At 42.5% G+C, this 27,422-nt stretch overlaps 1 protein-coding gene across 4 annotated transcripts in view; it reads right to left on the bottom strand.

Moving 5' to 3' along the window:
• The window catches only part of USP19 (ubiquitin specific peptidase 19), a 64,893-nt gene that overhangs the window by 31,829 nt on the left and 5,642 nt on the right, over positions 1–27,422 (bottom strand). For all 4 annotated transcript variants that reach the window (XM_075831715.1, XM_075831716.1, XM_075831718.1 and 1 more), the window contains exons 2-6: positions 25,622–25,899; positions 17,720–17,848; positions 17,351–17,487; positions 15,920–16,393; positions 3,052–3,385 (exon numbers count right to left, since the gene is read on the bottom strand). In XM_075831715.1, coding sequence (XP_075687830.1) covers positions 3,052–3,385; positions 15,920–16,393; positions 17,351–17,487; positions 17,720–17,848; positions 25,622–25,763 — 1,216 coding nt within the window. In that variant the 5' untranslated portion in view covers positions 25,764–25,899. The remainder of the gene's footprint in view (positions 1–3,051; positions 3,386–15,919; positions 16,394–17,350; positions 17,488–17,719; positions 17,849–25,621; positions 25,900–27,422) is intronic.

The following is a 27,422-nucleotide window of genomic DNA, read 5'->3' as shown; positions in this document are numbered from 1 at the left end:
CCCGTTGATCGGCGCTTGCTGCACGGGTCAAAATCGGCCGGAGTAATAGGGCCTTAAGAGGGAATACGTCACCGATGGCTCTTTATACCTGGGAATTCATAATTAGCACAAGTTTCATTTAGGACACGGACCACGCAGAATTTCTATGGGCCCCCTCAGTTAATTGGCTTTGAGACATTATGTGGGCACGACAGAAGCCCACGCTCCATTGAGGAACCTCGATCAGGAGTTTATGGAGCTCTCAAAGTTCATCAGCACCCACCAGCTTGTGTTAAATACAGGAAGTTTTAGATGACCAAAATTTAAAGGGGTTTTTTTTTTTTTAATCAGTTCAATTTTATTCAATAAACTCCACATTATTACAGGTCATTGTACGTTCTCATACAGTGTATAAGCAAATTTCAACAGACCCAATTATTTACATCCAACCAAACATTCCCTTCCCCCCAACTCCCCCTTGTATCCCCCCCAGCCGGTCTTCTCAGTACCACTTTTCCAATCCTCTCTCCTTCTCTTCCCCTTTTCCATTCCCCATCCTACGCCTGCTCTCCGTATGCACCCCCCAGTCAGTGGCCCTATACCTGAACGTGTTGCCTTAGTGTCATTAGCTCCGCAGAAGCATACCCAGATTGATCAATCCACCTAGCCCATTGTTTTTCAAACTTGACCCTGGACCCCCTCTTGGAGTATATCCTATATTCCATCAGAACCTGTGAGTTAAGTGCCCCTATGATTTCTTGTTTTGATGGTGGCTCCGCATCCAGCCAGTGCTTTGCTATTCCTTTCCTAACTTGATACAGTATTTTAGCAATTGCCAACCCTGACATCCTATCCCCCCCCAAATCTCCAACATACCCTAGCAGCATTACCACAGGATCCCATGGAATCTGTACCTCAAACACTCTCCCCACTAGTTCCAATATTTCCGTCCACAGAATCCCCAACCTCCCGCATGTCCAGAACATATGAAGGATGTCTGCTTTTTCCTCCGGGCACCTAGGGCACTTGGCATCCGCTCTTAATCCCATTTGTTTCAGCACCCACGGGGTCCTGTACACCCTATGTATCAAAAACAACTGCGATCTTCGTTGTGCTACATTAATGGACAAAGTACATGTTGCTGCCAATACCGCCTCCCAGTGGTCTGTTGTAATAGGACCCACATCCCTCTCCCATACAGCTTTCACTGGTGCCATAGGATCCCCCAGATGTTCCACCAATAACCTGCGATAAACCAATGAAATTAATCCTTTTGACGTTACTGCTTTTGCAATATGCTCCAACACTCCCGCGGCATGCATCGTCAGGTCCACACTGACCGCTTGTGTCTGCACAGCGTGCCGAATCTGCAGGTACTGATAGAACATGCGGGAGTCCAGCTGAAACTCCTCCCTTATTTGCTGAAAGGATTTGAGTATGTCTCCCTCGTACAACTGACTCAATCGTATTATGCCTCGCTGCTCCCACCCCTGCATCCCTTCCAATTTACCCAATTCCCCCAAATAAGCATTCCTCCAGAGTGGTGTATATTTAGTGCACCCTCCTATCCCCAGCAATTGTTTGCACTGCCACCACACCTTGTGTATGAGCAGCAGAGTGGGTCTGGTACTCGCCATCTGTTTATAGCTGTGCGCTTCCAGTCCTGCCAACGGGTTCTCCCCCCCCCCCCCAGATATGATAGGATGCGCGCACTGGACCCCCATGTCTCTTCCTGCTCCCACCCCCAGAAATGTTGACATTGGGCAGCTAAATAATACACCCAAGCATTGGGCACAGCCAGGCCCCCCTCCTCCTTTGGCAGCTGTAATTTCTCCAGTTTAATCCTAGGTACCCCCTTCTTCCATACTATTTAAAGGGGTTTTTAATCTCAAACCGATGGCATATCGCTGGGAAATTCTATCACTTTCTGATCGGTGGTATCCATCTGCCAGGACACTCGTTGATCCTGAGAATAGTTCGGCTGAAGCCTCTTCACTCAGGAAACCGGCTATAAAGGGAACAGCTGCACGGCCCTATAGACCCAAATAAACCAGAGATACTGCCCCTTTATTCTTAGGATAGGTGTGGGGTCCCGGCAGTCCTAGCCGTATGCCATCACATTATATGATGGGAATAACTCTTTTAAAAGGGGGTGACGTCAAGGGCGGGGCAGGGAAATTAAATATTTCATGTGGACATTTGTTTGAATGGCCACATGAAATACTAAATTTGCCTGCACTGGCCGTGGAGTGAGAACCCCCTTAAATTTGGTGTATGCGTGGGGACCACCCTCTATTTCGTTCATAAGCCCTAATTGGTCACATAGACAAAAGTGGTCTTTGTTAGGCAACACCTTTAAAATAAGTTGTCCAGTTTGGAAACTGTTTTTCTACCCACAGGATAGACCATTAGTTTACGATCGGGACCCCGCACCGATCAGCTGTTCCGGCACCCAGAAGATACGCAGAGGTCGGTGCCGGAAGCAGATGGGTCCGGTCCAGAACAGCGGCTGCGTTGGGTTACTGCAGCTCCGCTCCTATTCACATGACTAGGAGCAGAGCTGCAGTACTGCGGCATGGCCACTATTCAGTGACCGGAGCCATCTGCTTCCGGCACCGACCCCTGCATAACATCCGGAGGCAGCGGGAACAGCTGATCGGTGCAGGGTTTGGGTGTCAGACCCCCACTGATCATATACGGATGACCTCTACTGTGGATTGCTCGTCAGTATGAAAAACAGCCCCCAAACTGAACCCATTAAACTACAACCCGACTCAAAAGTCATACAGATTTGCAAAAGGAGTCACCTAGGATAACAAAACAACATGTGCAACAGTAATAAGATCACATTTTAAAAGTAGCAGTTCAGGATTAGAAAAACATGGCTGTCGTCTTCCAAAAACCTATCCCCACAGGTTGCGTGCTGTATTGCAGCTCAGCCCCAGCCACTTCAATAGCAGACACAACCCATAGACAGGCGCACGGCTCTTTTTGGGAGGCAGAAGCCATGTTTTTCTAATCCCCGACAACCACTATTACAAATATTCAGTGATTATCTTCTCGGGCAATTACCTTCTGGTGCATCTTCTAGACTGAAATCTTTGGAAGTACTTGGCCTTTCAGCCGTGTGTTCCGATTGGGCGATTTCACCTCCTGATGGAGAACCAGCAATAGTTTCTTTATCATCGGGCACCCTGTGCGTTTTTGCAAGGTCCTCCTCACAATCTGTAGCTTGTTCAGAAGAAAGTTGGAACATCTCTTTAGATGGCATCAGCAGATCCAAAGTCAAGTCACCTGGCATGATGGGAGTCGGATGACTAGAACATACGGGCTGCACAGTTGGCATTGCTGAGGGGGGTAGCGCTCCGTTATCTGCAAGAAGCGTCTTCTCTGTGTCAGCAATAACCTGTCAGAAGAATAAATGCATCGTGTTACTCGTAATGTGCGGAGCCGGAGGTACGGCCTGTATTATACTGCAAAGATGCATTCACTAGTCTACTGGTTGTTAAAGGAAACAGTCAGCAAACTTGTTGTCAGACACCCCCCGATAAAGGTTAACAGAGCGCCTATAAAGGAGGGGACAGTTAATTTCGCCTACAGCTCTGAAGTATAATACAGGAGACATTGCTCGGGTTGCTTGGCAATATAATATAATATGTATATATATGAAGTCCACCGTCCATCAGCACCAGCTTTAAAAGTATAGATGGGTGCACGCCTTGGGAACCCGATCACAGTTCCATATCCAATAAACATCCAGTGATAGGCAGCACTCCAATGTCAAGGTGAAAAAATAAATTTAATAGCCCTCGTGCGACGTTTCGGCTCTGTGCGATGAGCCTTTCTCAAGCATGCTGTGTGTGTGTGTGGCTGTGTGTGTGTGGCTGTGTGTGTGTGGCTGTGTGTGTGTGTGTGTGTGTGTTTCTCTTTATTGGGGCATGTTCACATCGCCGTTCTTTCCGCTGAGAGGTTCTGTCTGTGAATGGTTTCTGTTTGTCACAGGGTTCCGTTTTTCTTGTCGACCGCTATGGATTCCGTCAAAACGACAGAAACCTCAGATGGAAACCCTCAGCGGAGAGGAACGGGGATGTGAACACAGCCTTAATAATTGACCTTATACACTTGGTACTAGCCTACTATTTACTCTATGCAACGTTATTTTGTATATTTATACCGCTGTTTGCTATGAGGTCTTAATAAAATTACCTAAAAAAGAAGTAGAATACAGGATGTAACTCAGGATCAGTACAGGATAAGTAATGTAATGTATGTACACAGTGACTCCACCAGCAGAATAGTGAGCGCAGCTCTGGAGTATAATACAGGATGTAACTCAGGATCAGTACAGGATAAGTAATGTAATGTATGTACACAGTGACTCCACCAGCAGAATAGTGAGTGCAGCTCTGAAGTATAATACAGGATGTAACTCAGGATCAGTACAGGATAAGTAATGTATGTACACAGTGACTCCACAAGCAGAATAGTGTTATGGAATAAATATATGTATAATGTATCTGGGACCTCAATGAGTGCAATGCTGAAGAGAAGAACATGTATTAGAATATATGTTGGGTATTATTGAAAGGTAATGGAATAGATTTGCAGACATTCTGTAGATAGTAGAAATTGGGGCCCTACAAGGACTTACCAGACACAAAGGAGTCTGTTTATATGATGTTTGAGTTTCGGGCATACAGCTAAGATAGATAAGGACCAGACACCAGATTAACAACTAGATATAAGAACAATGTACATTGTGACATAAATCACAAGGGAAGAAACCACAAGAATGTAAATGATTAATGTGTGTCTGCACGTAGTCATATGATATTTTTACTATATAAACTCTGTGTCTCTGCAAATAAAGTCAGAAGGATTTTTACTTTGAGAAACGTCTCAGTGTATCTGTTGCTTCTCCGAGCTCGCCCCCCCCACCTGATTTGAACCTGCATGGAGATCAAGGCGTAACGTGACTCAAATTGCGATCACAGAAATTGGCGCCCGAACCAGGGACTTGACCAGAAGGACGGCACCCCACCTAGGGGATCTCCCGGGACTTGAATGGTGACCACCCGGACGAAGGAACGTGCAGACCACTGCTGCAGCAAGGTAAGAAGACTTAATTCTTACAAACTCTGCTCTGCACCTTCCTGTCTGGTAGGTCACCTTCCCGGTAGTACTCCTGAGGGATAGAGGGGCCACATGAGGGTATTTTTAGTGTAAAAATCTGGTCAAGTCTATATGTAATCCTACCCTCAGGATAAAGTGCCTGATCTCCATGGCAGTATTTGTATGAATGTTGTAGAAACCCAGTTTTGTGTCACAAATGCATTTTAGAATAAGGAAATTGTTTTTGGAAAAAAATTCAGATAATCCGGCAAATTACCAGAAACATGTGTACATGCTTCAGGTGACTACGGGGATTATGATAGGCTAAATTTAAGCCCGGAAATTGAAAATTTTGTGCAATCTGATAATCCGGAAAAATGCCGAAAATGTGTGTACAGCATTGAGGTACTTGCGGAGATTATCATGCACTAATTTTCAGCTCAAAATTCCAGAATTTTCTGCAATCTGATAATCCGGCATGTCAAATGAACAGCTTGATTTTACGTTTGCCTTATTATTTGGATTAGGAATATTTGTCATATTACTGTTATGGTGTGGAGGATATCTCCTTGAGTGGTGTTTAAAGTGAATAAGAAGAAAGTAAGCTAGTTATAAAAGGAATTTAATTCTCTGGCCAGAGTAGAAGAAGGTTTAAAAGGGTTTTGAGGGGATAAGTAACTGTATAAAATAGGTGAGAAAGGTAGTGTGGGACTTTCCCTAACAGCCAATAGCCATAGTGTTTGTTAGTGAAGATAAAAACTGAGAGAGAAGGGTAAGAGTCCCCTCCATCATAGCAGGGCTATGGGAAACAGTCACGGCAAACGAGAGTTTGAGGTATGGTATATGGGTGAGCAAGCACCTGTTAAAAGGGTGTAAGCTTACTAGGGGATCGTAAATCCAGAAATTCACCTATCAGGAAAACTACCCCCTACATAACTTAGGGTCTGCCTATAGGCGACCACTTATAACTAGACAATGGGGAACTGGTGTCCCTATTAAGTACGGAGACTAGAAACTGTCTAAAACAGATGAGAATGGAATTCGTCTGTCAGCTAGAATCTGTAATAAGAGTAAGTACGGAAATTAGAAACTGTCTAAAACAGATGAGAATGGAATTCATCTGTCAGTAGCTAAAATCTGTAACAGGAGTAAGTACGGAAACTAGAAACTGTATAAAACAGATGAGAATGGAATTCATCTGTCAGTAGCTAGAATCTGTAACAAGAGTACGAGATGAGCACCCCAAAGGACAAACCGCCAAACAGGTAGTAGCAGAAAGAGAAGGTAAAAAGGCAACGCAGGGAACAAAAAAAATAAATAAATAAATAAATAAATAAAAAAAAATTAATGAAAGCATGTGGTCTAGAATCCCATGGACGGTTAGACGCAGAAAAATGGAATGAATGTTGTGACACAAAACGTGGATGGCTGAAAGATGAAAAGTGTCAGAGGAAATTCATATTTTATAAAGTAAAGTTTAAAGCAAAGGAAGTTATAGAAGTAGTAGTTGTTTTAATGTTGCAAATGACCTTATAGTAAATTCCCATATGGTATAATTTAGAATCAACTAGTGTGATAAGAGAAGGGGGAGGTGGAGAACAGTGGCTAGTGAGATAAGAAATGTAATCTTGTTCTTGAAATGAATGGACACAACATTAAATGCTGATATAGATATTTTGTATGACTTTGTGTCATTTTGTAGATTGAATCAGGAAAAGTGATAAATGTAATAATGTATAAGCAGTCCTTCACAGCCAAACCACCAGACACCTCTGTCTTATATTATGAGACCCTTGATCCTGGCATACATTCTGCACAGAGTGCAGAGTTGCTTGCCCTGATCAAGGCATGTAAACTGGCAGAGGGAAAAAGAGGAGGGCGGCTCCAAGCCGCAGATTGGGCAAAAGGTATTCTGGAGAACAAAGGGAAGTTGGAAGGTAGAAAGTTGATAGAAAGTGCTTTAGAGGGATTTGCAGAAGAGGAAGTTAGGAATAAGAAAGGTATTGTATGTATTAGAAATGCTGATCCAGCCGACGCCCGGTAATGGCGTCCGTACCTCATGTTGAGTGTGTCCTCATTGTGGGTGGGAAACCCCCTGCCCCTGATGTGGCCACGCCCGGCCCATCCAAATCAGTATGAAATAATCACCTTGTTAATTTTGTTATTTGTAGTGTTTTTTCTATTTACAGAAGTTCCAGTCTAGTTCACTGATGAAACAACACGTCATTATAAGATAGAGATGGTGGCCGACAGATTGTACGGTTAAACATTAACGTAGATAATTTCTATACAATGGTGTGATAAATGATTGCAGATACGTATGTTGTTTTGCCGGCATTGAAAGTGTTAAGTTGTGAGAAGTTGTGAGAAGTTGTGAGAAGCTTTGAGTTTGTGACCTCCCTCCCTCCCCTCTAAAGTGTGCTGTGTTTGGGAGGAGGAGGAGGGGGGCTGACTGGGTGCAGTCTGCAGGGCTGATGAGACAAAGGGATTTCAATATGCACTGCTGAGATATATATATATATATATATATATATATATATATATATCAGTAATGTCTACAAACCAAAATAAATTTCTTCTCTTTTGCGCAAGCGCTGTTGGTTATAAAAGTTATGATATTTATGTGCTATGATGTGATCAGATTTCATGTGTTTTGATAATTCAGATGTATTAAACTACAGATACTGTGAGACACGGGGTTTTGAAAATGTATGTGCCCCCACCGTTATACTGTTTATTGGTTTGCAGTAATTAATGTTATCAGAGAATAATATTTTCTGTTTTATTGAATAACTAACTACAATTGTTTTGTTTTTGATTTCACACATGAGTTATATCATTGTAAAGATAACATGTTTGTCAGGAAAAAGTCATTTTTGTTTCAGGCTGTTGCACATTACAAGGGGTTAAATTAGTGTTATGTTGAGATGTAGTTTTGAACTCTGCTACATCACTCTCGCAGAGTCCACAAAGGGGGGAAGGGTGAAGGAACTGATTAGGTACAATTTTGGTTTATGTGTAAGAGACCATCCCCCTCCAGCAAAGTTACACAGGAGGTGATGTGACATCACTCACACGAGTCTTTATGGATTTAGATGAGGGAGAAGGCAAAACAAAACTTGTATATTACTGCTATTCTAACTCAAGTACAACCTAAGCATTTGTCAACTGCAAGACATTTGAGATTAACCTGTGCACTCCTTCTCCCTGAGCAGGTCACACTCCATAGCTGTACTACATTGAACCCAGCTACCTTACTGCCTTTGGAGCAAGGGGGAGAAGACGTAGGTAAAGTATGGTCACAATTTTTGCCTGAAACTGATGAACATGATTGTATGGCCCTTATGGCCTAGGAAACAGTGGGGTTCGCACATGTAAGAGATACCCCACTCCAAAACCCAGACCTAATACTCTTTGTGGATGGTTCAAGGTATTGTGTAGAAGGATATTTTCTTACAGGATATGCAGTAACCACCGAAGATGTAGTCCTAGAAGCAGCCTCCTTACCAGCGTCCCGCTCAGCACAAGAAGCGGAGCTTAAGGCCCTGGCAGCAGCATGCCAACATGCAGAAGGAAAGACAGCAAATATATACACTGACTCTCGATATGCTTTTGGGATTGCACACAATTATGGCCCCATATGGAGGGCAAGACAATTTTTGACCTCTGCAGGTACACCTGTAAAGAATGCAGACTTTGTAAAATACTTGATGGAGACCCTGATGTTACCCACTGAGGTAGCAGTAATAAAGATAAAAGCTCACACTACGGCCAACACACCAGAAGCAAGGGGAGATGCCCTGGCAGACGAAGCGGCAAAGCAAGCAGCACAGAAGCTACCCGTGTTAGCAGCCGTATGTCAGATAAAAGATCCAGAGGAAACAAGACCAGCTGTAAGCCCGGAACTACTGCAAAAACTTCAAGGACAAGCAACAAAAGAAGAAAAAGACAAGTGGACGGCCCAAGGAGCAACGCTACGAAAAGATGGCCTCTGGCAGTGCCAGAATAAACTGTGCCTGCCTAAGACAATGTTCCCAATGATGGCCCAGATAACACATGGAGAGACTCACCAATCAAAAACGGCAATGATGGACTTGGTTAACAAAACCTGGTATGCTCCAGGGTTTAGTGTGATGGCCAGCAGTTTTACACAAGGATGCATGATCTGTGCAACACATAATATTGGAAGAACTGTAAAAGTACCACAGAAGCACACACCCAGACCTATATATCCGTTCCAGAGACTACAGATAGACTATATTCAATTACCAAAAGTCGGTACCTATGAGTATGTGCTTGTTTGTATTGATCTCTTTTCAGGATGGCCAGAAGCATTTCCAGTAACCAAAGCTACAGCCGTAGCCACAGCAAAGAAACTGATCAACGAGGTGGTGTGCAGATATGGAGTTCCAGAGGTGATCGAGAGCGACAGAGGAACTCATTTTACGGGTGAAATCATGAACTATGTGTTGTCAGCTCTAGGCATAAGTCAAGCCCTACATACACCATACCATCCACAAAGTAGTGGGAAGGTTGAGAGACTAAATGGGACTCTCAAATTGAAAATCCAAAAAGCAATGGTAGAAACCGGGAAACCATGGACCGAGTGTCTACCATTAGCCTTGTTCTCAGTAAGATACACGCCCACAAAAAGAACAGGTCTCAGCCCATATGAGATCTTATTTGGGTCGGCTCCCAGATTAGGATGTTATTTTCCACAGGTGCTCCAAATGCAGTATGGTAGACTAACAGATTATGTATAAACGCTGAACAAACAAGTGACTAAGGTGTATGGTGTATGCACAAGTCTTTGCTTCCATTCCAGGTCCTGATTCAGTTGAAGGGACGTATAAGCTAGAACCAAGAGATTGGGTCGTTGTCAAAAGACACGGGAGGAAAAGTCTAGACCCAAGATTTGACGGACCGTTTCAAGTCCTTTTCAAGTTTTGCTCGTTACAAGCGCCTCAGTGAAGCTCGAAGGAAAGGCAAGCTGGATTCACGCCAGTCATTGTAAAAAGGTTCTTCAGCCAGAAGAATGAAGATCTTTGCGGTTGTTGCGGCGGTTGTTGCGTGTGCTCTTATACAAAAAGGCAGAACTGCTACTCCTGTACACGTAATCAGTACAGAATCACTGGAACAGTTCAGGACAGGGTGGGCGAATGCCACAGTGGATAGAAAGCAGGGTAACTACACCTGTAAGGTCAATGCCCCGTGTTATACTACAAATGTGACTACAACCGAAGGGACTTGGAAAAAAGGACCACATGGAGGGACTGTGTACCTTCACATAGACAAAACAGCCAACATTAGCATACAAGAAGAGACGCCGGGGCTGTTGTTTTGTTGTTATGAACCAGATTTACAGTATCTACAGAATGTATCAACTTTAGTAAATTGGACAGTATGTACGCTTAAAACCATGTGGCAACAAGAACAGATGAATAATTTTAAGAATAAATTGTTTAGTAGTCATGTTAGGCAATGGACAGACATTCTGCCCATAGGAGAGAGAAATGATACGTGGTTATTGTTACAGCCTGAGTATACTGAGTGTACACCTAAATGGTGTGCAGGAAGACTAATAGCATTCAATGTGAAAAATCCTACTCTATTATGCAAATGTATTGTTATGCCAATGGTAATGATTGATCCGGTGACATTATTAGGACAATATTGTATCCTGGAAATGAAAGGAACACACATAGATTCTCAAAATAAGACAAGGAATATAGATTTGTGCCAGTTAACAGAGCAAGGATATGTATGTAATGAACAGTCAGGGATATATGAACCCTGTCTAATGCAGCACCAGGATAATGTATGCGCACTCACTATAATCCCAGAAGCTAACCTACAGGTTTATATTGAAGTAGGTCCACAGCATGTATGTCTAATAACTAACGACAAGCAGACCCTTAGCCAGTTTAATCTCACAGGACCATTTTCAGGATGTCTATACAATGTGACGCATTTGACTTGGGGGAACCAAACTATAGTGTTCCTGCCTACTTTAGAAGAAATAATGTCCACTATATGGGTACCTGAACCTTTGCCCTATGGAAATTTTAGTTTGCCACTGGAAGAGTTAAAACAAGTGTTACAAAAGTCTAAAGACGTAAAGAAATTGATAGCAGCCCATAATGTAACTCTAAGTAAAGTGAAAGTATTGGCTACAATAGCAGCTAGGGAAGTAATAAATTTATCGTCAGCAATAAAAGATTCTAGTGCCCATCACTGGTATGACATATTTACAGGATTTTCCCCCACTGCCACTAAGATATTGCATGTGCTTTTCCAACGATTGATTTGTTTAATGATATTGTTTATATTGCTTACATGTTTCAATTGTTATGTATTTTGCAAAATAAGGGAAGTATTCAAACAGAGGCCTATACATTATGATGAAAGAGTGTTGTGAGATTACCCCACCTACATACCTGTGTGAATCAAGTGAAGAAATGGATCGAAGCCTTGCTATCAGGAGATAGAAGTAGCATTGGAATTTAGGTGTTGGTAAAATCACAAAAGGAGGGATTGTTATGGAATAAATATATGTATAATGTATCTGGGACCTCAATGAGTGCAATGCTGAAGAGAAGAACATGTATTAGAATATATGTTGGGTATTATTGAAAGGTAATGGAATAGATTTGCAGACATTCTGTAGATAGTAGAAATTGGGGCCCTACAAGGACTTACCAGACACAAAGGAGTCTGTTTATATGATGTTTGAGTTTCGGGCATACAGCTAAGATAGATAAGGACCAGACACCAGATTAACAACTAGATATAAGAACAATGTACATTGTGACATAAATCACAAGGGAAGAAACCACAAGAATGTAAATGATTAATGTGTGTCTGCACGTACTCATGTGATATTTTTACTATATAAACTCTGTGTCTCTGCAAATAAAGTCAGAAGGATTTTTACTTTGAGAAACGTCTCAGTGTATCTGTTGCTTCTCCGAGCTCGCCCCCCCCACCTGATTTGAACCTGCATGGAGATCAAGGCGTAACGTGACTCAAATTGCGATCACAATAGTGAGTGCAGCTCTGGAGTATAATACAGGATGTAACTCAGGATCAGTACAGGATAAGTAATGTAATGTATGTACACAGTGACTCCACCAGCAGAATAGTGAGTGCAGCTCTGGAGTATAATACAGCTCAGTATAGTAACGCGTAAATGTATGAGAGCGGAGCTGCGGCTGTGTAATACAGTCATTGCCGCGCTCCTGAGTCCTGATAAGTGCACGGGGTCAGGATGATGCGATGCGGCCGGCGTGGCACTGAAGACAGAACATGGCGGGCGCACTACAAAACACCCCCATGTTCTATCTTCAGTGCCTGAACCGCTGCTCACTAGTGCAGCGCCGGCCGCCTTCCCTCATGTTGACCGCGTACGCACTTCCTGTCAGGAGCGGGGTAATGTTGTATTACACAACCGCAGCCCGCTCTATAACGGCGGAGATCATCTCCACCGCTATTCCCCTGAATGCTGCGATCACAGCGGTCTGCAGCATTCAGGAGAAAATGAGAAGGGGGATGCCACTTGCATCACATCACAGGGAATTCCTGTGACGCGATTGAGAGACATACCATATATGGGCAGACAGCCATTGAAGGACCCCAGGGCTGTCCTACCATATTTCCTGTTAGGGCATACTGAGGTATGTCCTAACAACTGCCTGTGTACTATCAATACACAGGCTAATGTACTGTAATATAGATATATGCCTGTGTGCTATCAGTATATAGATATATGCCTGTGTGCTATCAGTATATAGATATATGCCTGTGTACTATCAGTATATAGATATATGCCTGTGTACTATCAGTATATAGATATATGCCTGTGTACTATCAGTATATAGATATATGCCTGTGTAGTATCAGTATATAGATATATGCCTGTGTGCTATCAGTATATAGATGTATGCCTGTGTACTATCAGTATATAGATATATGCCTGTGTACTATCAGTATATAGATATATGCCTGTGTGCTATCAGTATATAGATATATGCCTGTGTACTATCAGTATATAGATATATGCCTGTGTACTATCAGTGTATAGATATATGCCTGTGTGCTATCAGTATATAGATATATGCCTGTGTACTATCTGTATATAGATATATGCCTGTGTACTATCAGTATATAGATATATGCCAGTGTACGATCAGTATATAGATATATGCCAGTGTACTATCTGTATATAGATATATGCCTGTGTACTATCTGTATATAGATATATGCCTGTGTACTATCAGTATATAGATATATGCCAGTGTACTATCTGTATATAGATATATGCCTGTGTACTATCTGTATATAGATATATGCCTGTGTACTATCAGTATATAGATATATGCCTGTGTGCTATCAGTATATAGATATAGGCCTGTGTACTATCTGTATATAGATATATGCCTGTGTACTATCAGTATATAGATATATGCCTGTGTACTATCAGTATATAGATATATGCCTGTGTACTATCAGTATATAGATATATGCCTGTGTGCTATCAGTATATAGATGTATGCCTGTGTGCTATCAGTATATAGATATATGCCTGTGTACTATCAGTATATAGATATATGCCTGTGTACTATCAGTATATAGATATATGCCTGTGTACTATCAGTATATAGATATATGCCTGTGTGCTATCAGTATATAGATGTATGCCTGTGTACTATCTGTATATAGATATATGCCTGTGTACTATCAGTATATAGATATATGCCTGTGTACTATCTGTATATAGATATATGCCTGTGTACTATCTGTATATAGATATATGCCTGTGTACTATCAGTATATAGATATATGCCTGTGTACTATCAGTATATAGATATATGCCTGTGTACTATCAGTATATAGATATATGCCTGTGTACTATCAGTATATAGATATATGCCTGTGTACTATCAGTATATAGATATATGCCTGTGTGCTATCAGTATATAGATATATGCCTGTGTGCTATCAGTATATAGATGTATGCCTGTGTGCTATCAGTATATAGATATATGCCTGTGTACTATCAGTATATAGATATATGCCTGTGTACTATCAGTATATAGATATATGCCTGTGTACTATCAGTATATAGATATATGCCTGTACATTAAAGTTTAAAAAATAAAAGTAAAAACATAAAGTAATGTTAAATAAAAAAACAATACACATACGCCTTTTTTTTACGATAAACATTAAAATAAGTCTCAATACATAAAATACACATATTCAGTATTGGCGCGGCCGTAATAACCTGTGCAACAATTTTTTTCCATCATTTATGATGTGTACTCTGTAAAAAAAATAAAAAAAAATAAAAATGCTTTCTATCACTTATTATTGTGGGGCACGAGGTGCGATGATGAATTTAACCTCCATGTACCTCACATTGATGGTAATTAACCCCATCATGTACCTCACACTGACCCATTATGACTGAGAAACATGATGGGGTTAATTACTATTAATGTGAGAGGCATGTGGAGGTTAAATTAATAATCACACCATGCGCCCCACATCAGAAAATGGAAGAACTTTTTTTTTTATTACTGTTGGCAAAGTATCAAAATCGCAATACTACACAAAGTATCGGTATCGAAGTCCAAATTCTGGTATCGTGACATCCCTAGTATGAAGAGTGTGACTCCACCAGCAGAGCAATTACAACCTGGGCCACGTGCTAAAGCACTAGCCCAAACTTGACTATTCAATTAAGACTACAGAACGTCACGCTGGTCCTCAGAACTGGTTTTCGGCACACTCACATGGGTCTACTCTCATTGGCACGGACAGTTGCTATTCTTAGAATCTACTACGTTTTGTAACCAGACCCAGGAAGCAATGTGCAGAGGTACAATTTTAGAAATGGAAAGTCATGCAGTCCCTGCTTACTTATCCATTAACATGTATCATCTCTAGAGCTGTTCAAGGAGTAATGGATGTCTCGTCTTCTATGTGCAAAAAAATCATATTCTGGTATATAGCCCAAAACCTTCAGGACAAGATCCCAGAGGGGTGGAATCAGGATGAGAGATTATTACAATATTTCTTAATATTTATGAAAATTATTTATTAAATCATACGTCCCCCTATTAATTTCTGGATGGAAAGGTTAGTGTTACTTTTCCCTCCAGCACCACCACAGGGGAAATTAAGTATTACACTGTTCTTATTGGGATCAATGGGCTGTCTGTGTAATGTATGGAAGACTTGGGTCCTCCAGAGAAAGACGCTCTTGGCCCTGGCTAAAAAAAATTATGATCCCTCAAACAACAAGGAACTCAAACCTACATAAGCAGGTAATTGAAAATGAGTTTTCTAAATTAGACAACCCTTTTCAAATGGCAATTCCCCAACATATGGTTAACATCAGAATCCCTTATCTCCAGCAAAGTCCGACAATTACACGTAGCTTCTAAAACGAAGCGGCAGAAGCGCTCGGTGGGCCGCTTAATTTCTGATCGGAGCCGAGCGAGCGGTGTACAGGCTCAATAAAAAGTCTATGGGTCTGTACGCCGCTCGCTCTGCTTTCCGAGGAAAGCCGAGCAGAAACGAAGCTGCGCAGTGCTCCCCCGTGCACTTCTGCCACTTCGTTTTAGTGATCAGAGGGGTCTCAGTGCTCGGCCCCCCCCCCACCGATCGAAACTTCTGACATGTCAAAAGTTTTATAAAAGTTTAGTTAGCCTTTAATGAAAAGATTGTGACAACTTTAGGGGTTAGATAGATAAATTAGATAGAACCTGCATCGTATACAAGCTAAAAAGGGCCGAATAGCAGATTGCCTTAAACAAAGTGTTACCTTTTCTCTTAGGACATCCTGTTCCTCTGCCCTGGGACTCATAGGTTTTGGTGTCACCGAAGAATCCTTAGCTTGGATTTTGTCGGTAAATTCCTTTTGCCCTTCACCGCTCACGCACTTTGAACAGTCCTCCGAGTCGGCTGTTTTCTGGTCCCTCGGACCGGCATCCCATGTAGAGACCGACGAGACGTGCTTATGGGGCGATACATTGGTCACCGGTGTCGCACTTTGCGGTGCAGAGGTAGAGACGGATTTCCTTGCGTGATGACCCCTCAAACTCTTATTTGGCTCTGCTGCTTCCTGGCCCCGTTTGCCGTTTCTCAGCTCAGGTATCATCTTTTTTATTTTTTGGTTCCCAGTGGGTTGGGGGTGACCGCTTTCGGATACAGGCATTTTCAAAGGGGGTTTTGCCTTTCCGCTTTCTTTTGCTGTGGCCGGCTTTGCCTGCTCTTTTAAAACGTCTTTCTTCTTTTTCTGCTCAGGAACGCATAACAGAAATGATTCATTGATTTAATTGGCTTTACATTCCCTTGTTATGAAGCAACAGTCTACGACTACCCGCCAGCAGTGTGTATATGAAAACTAGAGGTTATGATGTGAAGTGCAGCTCACCTTTTCGAAATACATTGTTGAAATGATTAAGAAAATGCTCAAATGAAAATAATCCAATATGCGTCACGCAAGTGAATCTATAGAAAATCCATAAAGGAATAGAGGGGTTGTCCAAGATTAGAACAAAAGGATATGGATTTAAATTTTTTCCCAGAAACAGCACCACTCTTGCTTATGAGATGCAACTGGTATTGCTGCTCAGACCCCTTCAATTGGAGGATGAGCTGCAATACCACCCTAGACCATGGACAAGAGTGGTGCTGTTTCTGGACATAAAACGGCCCTTCTTTTTTAATCCTGGAAAACCCTTTTAAACCAATTACACTTCGGCAGGCCTCCTGACAAGGATTGGGACGCTCATCGAAGGGACATCTCCGTCAGTCAGTGCCTTCCCTCCAATAAGTGCTGTGGAGGGTGATCTTGTGCATGCAGGTTTAAGTTTTTATGGGCATCTCATAGATGTCATGACATTTGTAGATCATTAAAGGGTTTGTCTCGGGATAGATCAAAGTCTGATCGGCGAGGTTCTGACCTCTGTGACACCCGTCAATCGTGAACATGAAGCGGCAGAGGTGCTAGAAAAGCGCCAGGTGACTTCTGCCACCTTGGAAAAGACCGAGCAAAGTCGACATCAGATGAAACGGCACAGCTTATCCCTTGCAATATTGCCACTTCATTCTGTGGGGGTCACAGCAGTCAGACCCCTACCACTTAAGACATTGGTAGCACATCCTAGTGATTGGCCACCAATGTCTATCCCGAGACAACGCCTTTAAAAAAACAAAAAAAAACCGCTGCGTAAAACGCAACAAAGCTTACTTGGAGGCATGGCCATTTATTCATTGGAATTTTCTTCTGTAAAATTAGCTGAAGGAAGTTTCCTTTTTCTTTATATTGAATTTTACTGCAAGAACCTTCGATTTCTTCATGGAAATGGCAGTTCCACTCATTGCCCTCTACAAAGAAACAAAAAAAAACAAAACAAAAAAACAATGTAAGATACGGGTGTAATGAAAGGACTATGGATAAAGTTGCTCTTAATGTCGGAAGGTTGTGTCTACTTTCCTCTGATGCAAACGCAATCTGCGCCCAAGAAAATCGTATAAATAAAAAACGCAGTAATGTCCCCGAGATGTTAAGTACCAGATTTCCCACAAGTAACATCTTTTCTTTACTACTAGACATTACCTGGGAAGTTGATCACGCAATCCGTATCTGTGAACTCCGTCTTAAGCTCGTCCACATTTATAGCTCTCGGCCCTGGGTGCAGTTTTACAATCACTTCCTCTGAATTCTGCTTCCAGTCGATCATCATGTCTGAAATCAGAAACAATAGTTGCAAATCCTGCCTGTGTATACATGTGATTTATGCTGCAAAACACCCAAGAACAGGGAAACAGAGAAATGGTTCACATTCAACAACACAACCTGCCCTAAAAACAGATAGTACTGCCTCCCTGTCTCTCCCTATAAATGATGCAGGTACAGATAGTACTGCCTCCCTGTCTCTCCCTATAAATGATGCAGGTACAGATAGTACTGCCTCCCTGTCTCTCCCTATAAATGATGCAGGTACAGATAGTACTGCTTCCCTGTCTCTCCCTATAAATGATGCAGGTACAGATAGTACTGCCTCCTTGTCTCTCCCTATAAATGATGCAGGTACAGATAGTACTGCCTCCCTGTCTCTCCCTGTAAATGATGCAGGTCCTGTACAGATAGCACTACCTCCCTGTAAATGATGTAGGTACAGATAGTACTGCCTCCCTGTAAATAATGTAGGTTGTAGGTACAGGTAGTAATGCCTCTCTGTCTCTCCCAGTAAATGATGCAGGTACAGATAGTTCTGCCTCTTTGTCTCTCTCTGTAAATGATGTAGGCACAGATAGTACTTCCTTCCTGTCAACGATGTAGACACAGATGGTAATGCCTCCCCATCTACCATGTTGTGAGCTATGCAAATTTTCTCCCCATAGGTAAACAGGGAAGTTGCAGTAACGCCATGACTGTACCTGGAGACCCTGTATCACTATGGAGTATTAGCCTTAACCGGTTAAGGACTGGGCTGTTTTACAGCTAAATGACCAGAGCAAATTTCACAATTTTGCTATGCGCTTCTTTAGATGACTATAACTCAGCAGGTGAATAAAGTTCATCTTTGAATTTTACACTCTTTTTAAAGGACAGATAGGGCTTTGTTTTAGTGGCATTTGTCAGTATATATCATTTTTATTTTTTTCTCTAAAGTGGGCAAAATTGGAAAAAAATGCAAGACTAGGCTAGTATTTTTCACACACGGCATAGACCACGGACAAAATTCATCTCCTTTCACATTCTGCCACTTCTCCCGTGCATGGGGATACCAAATATGTGTGCCTTATTCACTGTGCGGGCATGTGCCAGGGCTTGGCATAAAAGGAGGCTTTTCGGCCTTTCCGGTCCAGGAATTTTGCATTTGATTTTATAGCCGCATACTGTTTTCTGGGGGGCCTAATGCTGCTGAAACATTAGAATCACCCCATAAATGACTTCATTCACACAAGTAGACCCCACAAGGTTTCCGTCAAGGGGTTTATCATATTTTTAGCAAGTCCAGTTTTCTTCTGAAAGTTTCTTGAATAAGATGGAACAAAAAAAATTCAGCTATTTTTTAGCAAATGCGTCAGTTTATACCAGCATTTTTCACACACGGCATAGACCACGGACAAAATTCATCTCCTTTCACATTCTGCCACTTCTCCCGTGCACGGGGATACCAAATATGTGTGTCTTTATCACATAGAGAAGTAGGAGGGCGGAGGATAGAAGAAGATTATTTCACAAATCGCTTTTTTTCAAAGCTGGTTTTACAAAACTCAACAGAGTTTCTATAACACGTCCAAATCATCTGCTCTTGAAGCAGAAATCCCAAAATATTCATCTAGGGGTATAATGGGAATTTATTTTTTGGGGTTTTCTAAAATAAGAAATTGCAGGTTTATGCAAATGGAGCTCTCCAGCAGATGAACTTTAGAAAACATCAAACATGACATCCCCCCCCCCACCCATTCCGTCCCTCACCCTTGGAGTAAAATCATGGGAAAAATAAAAACGTAATGTAGGGCAAATATATTTTCAACGAATTAACTAAAATCTAATAATTCAGAACAGTGTGGTATTTTTTAAAACATGGCTCAATGCACAGGCCTGGTTGTGAGGGACATGAGGGACAGAAATATCGGGAATCTTTGCGGTGCCCGTCTTTTCTGCAGACGCGGCACCTTTTCTGGGGGTTGCTTCTGGTTGCTGTTGGGGGAATCCGACTGATGAAGTGTCTTTCAGTCAGTCGCGTGACATCCTCAGACTGGGGGCATTCTCGGGTGTCCTGAACATCAAATATGAGGCCTTCAATAATTTTTTCCTGGAAATCCAGGTATGTGTCTCTGCCTCTGTTTTTTTTATAGAGCACAAATGAGTTGTGGATGGCCACCTGTAACAGATAAATGGCCACTTTTTTGTACCAGGTTTTAGTTTTGCGTTTTTACTAAATAGGGCTGTAAAACCTGGTCGCTTAAATCCACCCCCCCCATGTACTTGTTATATTCAGACACGCTCACTGGTTTGTGCTTGTCCGATGTTGCCCCCCTTTCCCTCACTGCCACTGTTCCCGCAGTATGAATCGTGCTTAGCACATACACATCTTTGCGATCCCTGAACTTGACCACCAGCAGTTCTTCAGATGCATAAGCACAGGAGTCCCCCTTTACCATGCGCTTCCCCACTAATTGCTGTGGAAAACCAATTCTGTTTTTGCGCATGGTACCACATGCCCCAGTCCTTGCAGCATGCAAATGCCTAAACAGGGGCACACTGGAATAAAAATTATCACAGTACAGGTGGTGCCCCTTGTGAAGCAGAGGCTGCATTATCTCCCACACAATCTTACTGCTGGTGGAAAGATCAGGGGGGCATCCAGGAACATTTATTGTGCGGTCCCGCCCTTCATAAATCCTGAAGGCGGTGGTATATCCTGACCCGCTTTCACACAATTTGTAGAGCTTAACGCCATATCTTGCCCTTTCGGAAGGTAGATATTGGCGAAAGCTAAGTCTGCCATGAAAGTTGAGGAGGGATTCGTCCACACTTACATTCTGCTCAGGGGTGTAGAGTTGCAGAAATAAATTATTCAGGGAATTTATTAGCGGTCTTATTTTGAACAACCGATCCCGGTTTGCATCGGTACTTGGGGGGGCCTGTGCGTTGTCATTGAAGTGGAGGAACCTCATTATTGTCTCATAACGAGACCTGGGCATTACTGCAGAATACACTGGGGTGGCTTGGGCGGGTCTTGTTGACCAGTAAGACCTAATGGAGGGCTTTTTGACAATACCCATATTTAGGGTGAGCCCCAAAAATTTTTTTAATTCCAGCAAATTGGTGGGCGTCCAATCTCTGGCATGGGTGGATGAAGGTTTCTGCCTTATATATTGAGTGGCATATAAATTTGTTTCGTGGACAATCTGATTTAGGATGTCGTCCGTTATAAATAAATGGAAGTAATCCATTTGGACAAAATTTGTATTGTCCACGGTTATGCCAGGAGTGGCAGTAAATCCGTGGATTCTAGGCCCAAAAGATGGGGCAGGTGCCCATACAAGAGCCTGGACTGAAGGGACCAGGCTGTCCCGTGCTACAGCGCTACTTGGCCCTGCGCTTTCAAGTTCTGCAGTTTCAACTGCATCAGGGACAACGTCCCCTGAAGATGAACCTGAAGTGACGCTGTCATCGTCACTACCTAAAACAGGTTCCATCTTGGACGCCATCTCTGATGCGGTCTCCGACTCAGACCACAGCATGGCGTATGCCTCCTCGGCGCTAAACAACTTCCTCGCCATAACGTAACTAACACTAACACTAACTAAACAAATTGTTTTTTTTTTTGTTTTTTTTTAAATATAAAACACACAAACTAACTGCTATATATATCTACACTACCGCTAACAAAAAAATAAACCGCTATTGCTATATATATTATATATATGTGGATATATATATAATTATATACTCCCTACCTGCCTATTCTAATAGAATAAAAGAAAGAAAGGTAGATAGATAGAAAAAAAGATAGATGCATAGATAGATAGATAGATAGATAGAAAAAAAGATAGATGGATAGATAGATAGATAGATATGAGATAGATAGATAGATGGATAGATAGATAGATAGATAGATAGATAGATAGATTGTATAGATAGATAGATATGAGATAGATAGATAGATGGATAGATAGATTGTATAGATAGATAGATAGATGGATAGATAGATTGTATAGATAGATATGAGATAGATAGATAGATAGATGGATAGATAGATTGTATAGATAGATAGATGGATAGATAGATTGTATAGATAGATAGAAATCTATCTATACAGAGAATGTTTTACAGTGTAACTGTATTTTTTGTAACTGTAACTGTAACTGTAACTGTAACTGTAATCTTCTGGCAGCAATTCTCCCGAGTCTCTTCTTCTCCTCAAACTGAAACAATGTTTGAGGAGAAGAAAAGAGGCAGGAGATTTACTGCCAGAAAAGTCAAAATAAAACAAATGTGGTCGCTGTGATAGGTTTTCACAGCGACCACATGTTCAGGGACCATCAGATTGGTCCCTGATACTCTGCCCAGTGCCCAGAGCTGTTGGTAACAGCGTGGGCACAGGGCTGTGTGCACGCGATCGCGTGCACACTGTTTTCTATGCAGAAATGCATGTGATCGCTGTGATTGGTTGTCACAGCGATCACATGTTCAGGGGCCAAAAGATTGACCCCTGACATTCTGCCCAGTGCCCATGGCTGTTAGCAACAGCCAGGGCACAGAGCTGTGTGCACGCGATCGCGCGTGCACAGTCTCTAAAGTGCCGCCGTAAATAGTCTATACGGCGGACTTTAGAGACCCTGACCGCTGGCCGTATAAATACGGCCAGCGGTCGGGAACCTGTTAATGTGGAATTCTCCACTCAGGGACGCGGTCATAGCTGGCTTGTTTATATGCTCAGTTTCTTGGTGTCAGTTTATGTTCAGTATCTGCAGGCTCTGGTCATGTTTTGGAGACGCTGCCATTGTAATACCATCATCCGTTTACAGTTCCTTAGAGACGGCCTCATGACGTGTGCATGTGTGGAGGAGTCTCGCTGCCATGACAGCACCGTGCTTCAAAAGATGCAGACGACTCATACATATAATGAACAGCACCATATAACCCAAAAGGGATTGTTCACATGTGCAGGTTTCTATGCATTCTTCTGCAGAAAACGGGAGTGACGCTACCCTCTGCTGCACCATAACCGTCACATGTACCCAGCCCAAATCTGAAATCAGAGTTTGGAAAAGAAAGAGAAACAATGGGTCCATCATTTTACAATATGCATGCACAATGAATCTACACAAAAAGTAGAGTCACTTTGCAAATACATTACATTACTTATCCTGTACTGATCCTGAGTTACATCCTGTATTATACTCCAGAGCTGCACTCACTATTCTGCTGGGGGAGTCACTGTGTACATACATTACTTATCCTGTACTGATCCCGAGTTACATCCTGTATTATACTCCAGAGCTGCACTCACTATTCTGCTGGTGGAGTCACTGTGTACATACATTACTTATCCTGTACTGATCCGGAGTTACATCCTGTATTATACTCCAGAGCTGAACTCACTATTCTGCTGGTGGAGTCACTGTGTACATACATTACATATCCTATACTGATCCTGAGTTACATCCTGTATTATACTCCAGAAATGCACTCACTATTCTGCTGGGGGAGTCACTGTGTACATACATTACATTACTTATCCTGTACTGATCCTGAGCTACATCCTGTATTATACTTCAGAGCTGTACTCACTATTCTGCTGGTGGAGTCACTGTGTACATACATTACATTACTTATCCTGTACTGAGCCTGAGTTACATCCTGTATTATACTCCAGAGCTGCACTCACTATTCTGCTGGGGGAGTCACTGTGTACATACATTACTTATCCTGTACTGATCCCGAGTTACATCCTGTATTATACTCCAGAGCTGCACTCACTATTCTGCTGGTGTAGTCACTGTGTACATACATTACTTATCCTGTACTGATCCGGAGTTACATCCTGTATTATACTCCAGAGCTGAACTCACTATTCTGCTGGTGGAGTCACTGTGTACATACATTACATATCCTATACTGATCCTGAGTTACATCCTGTATTATACTCCAGAAATGCACTCACTATTCTGCTGGGGGAGTCACTGTGTACATACATTACATTACTTATCCTGTACTGATCCTGAGCTACATCCTGTATTATACTTCAGAGCTGTACTCACTATTCTGCTGGTGGAGTCACTGTGTACATACATTACATTACTTATCCTGTACTGATCCTGCGTTACATCCTGTATTATACTCCAGAAATGCACTCACTATTCTGCTGGGGGAGTCACTGTGTACATACATTACATTACTTATCCTGTACTGATCCTGAGCTACATCCTGTATTATACTTCAGAGCTGTACTCACTATTCTGCTGGTGGAGTCACTGTGTACATACATTACATTACTTATCCTGTACTGATCCTGAGTTACATCCTGTATTATACTCCAGAGCTGCACTCACTATTCTGCTGGTGGAGTCACTGTGTACATACATTACATTACTTATCCTGTACTGATCCTGAGTTACATCCTGTATTATACTCCAGAGCTGCATTCACACGTCTGCAGGCTTTACTGCTATACTTTCTCAGCACTCCCTGCTGGCTCAGTGTTTGCAAAGTGATTGCTGTGGTGGCTTGTATTCTGAGAACTTTTATATTTAGACCAGCCACTGTGTAGTAATATATAGTGTAGGAAAAAAAAAAATAACACAACTGTCTCTCCTGCATTACAGGGGTTCAGCTAATCAGATAGAGGCTTCTCTGATAAGTTTGTTGACAGTTTCCAATAATAAAAACAGCAGAATTGTGAATGCAGCTCTGTACTATAATACTACACCCAACAGAATGCAAATCACCAAAGAAAGCTCTGTGCCGACAATGAGTCAGCAAGGAATGCTGGGAAATTTCAGCTGTGGAGCAGTACAAGATAAGTAATACAATGTATTTACAAAGTGACTCAACTTCTTGTGTAGATTACATCCTTATACAAGCTGTAAAGCGGAGGAAATATCCTTTAAAATCGGGGATGGATAAAATACCGTACACTTTATATACTTTAATCCAGGACCCAATTTGACTTTTTAGCGGCCAGAACGAAAACAACTAAAAAGTATGGGTGGAAGGCAAACTTCTATCTGACCCCTGGGATGTGCCTCATGTTATAGCAGCTTTATCTGCAAGTTGTTACCTGTAGAAGAAACCACATGTGATGTCTATTTCCAGAGAGAGGTCACCAGCCTTGTGTTTTTGCATTGCCACTGAACTCCCAGATGACTCATCACTTCTTATAATTTTCGGGACGGTATAAATTATAAGCTCCCTCTCATTTGCCCCACATACATTAGAATAAACACTTGGGAATAAGCGGTGAAGTTAATGAACCGAGATGCACAGGGCATTGCTGCAGGTAATTCACAGGCTAATCGGACGTGTCAGCCATCTGTTATCATGATGATCACACAGCAACAATACCGAGGTGAGACGCTGAGCGCAAAGACCATAATCCCCAGTGCGGATACGAAGAAGAGTAAAGGCCCTTTTACACTGACCGACAATCGGCCGGCGCTCGTTTGCTCCTGTCACGCGGAGCGATGGATGGGGACGAGCGGTGGTTACTCTGATCGCTCATCCCCATACATTATCAGGTCAGCAAAGCAGGTTGTCAGGGAACATGCAGGAAAAACTGGTTTTGTCTGCAATTCTTCCACCAGTAAAAATGGTACAAATTTTTTAATCGCCCCTTACTCTATGTTCTCAGTCCTGTAAATTGTAGGGCATGCACCAAAAAAATATGCAATATCTGACAGCGGACGCTGCAGTAAAGAACAAGACCATGCAAAATATCAGATTAGAAAAAAAAAAAAAAAGGAAAAAAAACGTAGAAAAATAAATTAAACAGACCTTTTCTGGGCTCGATGCTGGACGCCATCTTGCCCTCTTTGCTTTCCTGGTTGACTCGATCTTTCTGCTTCTTTTTATTGATCGCATCTTCTTTCCCTCGCGTCACTTTCCTCTGCCCTGAGCCCTCAGCAGGGTGGGACATCTTTTGCCGCTTGGTGGAAACAAATGGGCCCCCGGGGTCTGTAACAGTGTCTGGGTCAGGGGTTCGACGTTTTCTACCTGGGCCAGCTATCTTGGCGACTCTCTGTGGCTGATCTCTCCGTCAAGGAAGAAATAGTCTGAAATAAAAGTATGAAAAGTAAGTATTTTGGCTCAGTAAAGTCATTAGTAATCCGTTTTTAGTTCTATTCCTTAAAGGGGTATTTCTATCTTAGACATTTATGATATTTAGGGGATCCTAGAGGTGAGACCCGCATCTATGTGAAGAACAGGGGGTCGCCTGACCTTATCCTGCCTGGTTCGGTGCTATTCTTCGCCTGGATGCCGGGGCACCCCTGTTCCCCAAAGGTTCCAGTGGTGGGACACCTATCAGGTATTTATGGTACATTCCAAGATGGGAATACACCTTTAAATAGCGAATGCAATGCTTTCTAGGCAGCGTCTGCACGAGGTGAACATGCAAGCAACAAGTTTGGCAATGCCGGGTCTGCAGAGGTTTGTGCACATTCAATGTGGTCACCATCATATAGCAGAAGCGGGAGATCCAGAAAAACCGTTGTACAGTATATCGCTTATAATACTTCTTTAACTGAACCAATTCCTAAAAGTAAATCAGGGAAACCTAGGAAGGCTATTGGAGGGTGAAAGAGAACACGACTGCAGGATCAGACTACACGCAGGGTTTGTTTGTAGTCTGTAACCATGGAAACATTTCTATTCACAAACCGGTAGGAGATTTTTTTTTATCAAACTCCTTTGCAAAATTGCCTCATTTTTCATTTCAGATGCAGCGAAGCAATAAAAATCATCGGTTGCAAAAGTAAACACACCCACAAATCTAATGTGTATGGACAGGTCAGCCATAGAATAACGAAGATGCTATAGAAAAAGTCATCCACGTCACACAGATCTCTAGCTTTTCTACATTCGGCGACCGGTGCTCAGAACCATTGGTATTAATTTGGCCTCTAATCGTGAGTGGCACAAACGTGGGCTGGAAGATTAACCGGTCGCCATCTGTGCAGTGAACTAAGGAAGGAGATCTCAGCTGAAAGCATCCGCCTTCTGTCTGTGCGCTGAAAGAGAATTGAATTACAGCCAAATAATAGGCCTCCAGCACAATGGAAGAGACATTCAGCCCAGCGAGCGGCAGTGACCGCTGAAATGGAGCCGGCGTGTGCTCAGCGGGTTATTCCAGATCGGCATTATGGGACTACATGGTAAATGTTCAGCGACAACACAACTCAACTTCACCCACTTATCTGCACCTACTAAATGCCGAATTACCAAAAAGGTGACAACCACGAATGGCAGCCATTGATGTGTTCATGAAGGTCGTCACCCATTTTCCCAATAAAAAAAAAAACACGAGTTTGCATTGCTGTGCAGGGTTACGTTCCTCTGACCCGCCTGCTGCTTTTCTTCTACCCAGCGTAAAGCTCCTCTTACACCGCCCAATCTCAGCCAGTGCAACGAGCGCCGATCAACGAGACAGCTCATTGATCGGCGCTCGTTTGCTCCTGTCCCTCGGAGCTATGGAGGCGGAGAAGCGCTCGTTACTCTGATCGCTCGTCCCCACACATCATCATCATGGCGGCAGCGCGTCTCCCTGTTTGCACAGAGATGCGCTGCCGACAACGAT

This window comes from Rhinoderma darwinii, chromosome 7 (assembly GCF_050947455.1).
Source record: "Rhinoderma darwinii isolate aRhiDar2 chromosome 7, aRhiDar2.hap1, whole genome shotgun sequence".
Lineage (NCBI taxonomy): Eukaryota > Metazoa > Chordata > Amphibia > Anura > Rhinodermatidae > Rhinoderma > Rhinoderma darwinii.
This window is presented reverse-complemented; position numbering and strand designations above follow the sequence as displayed.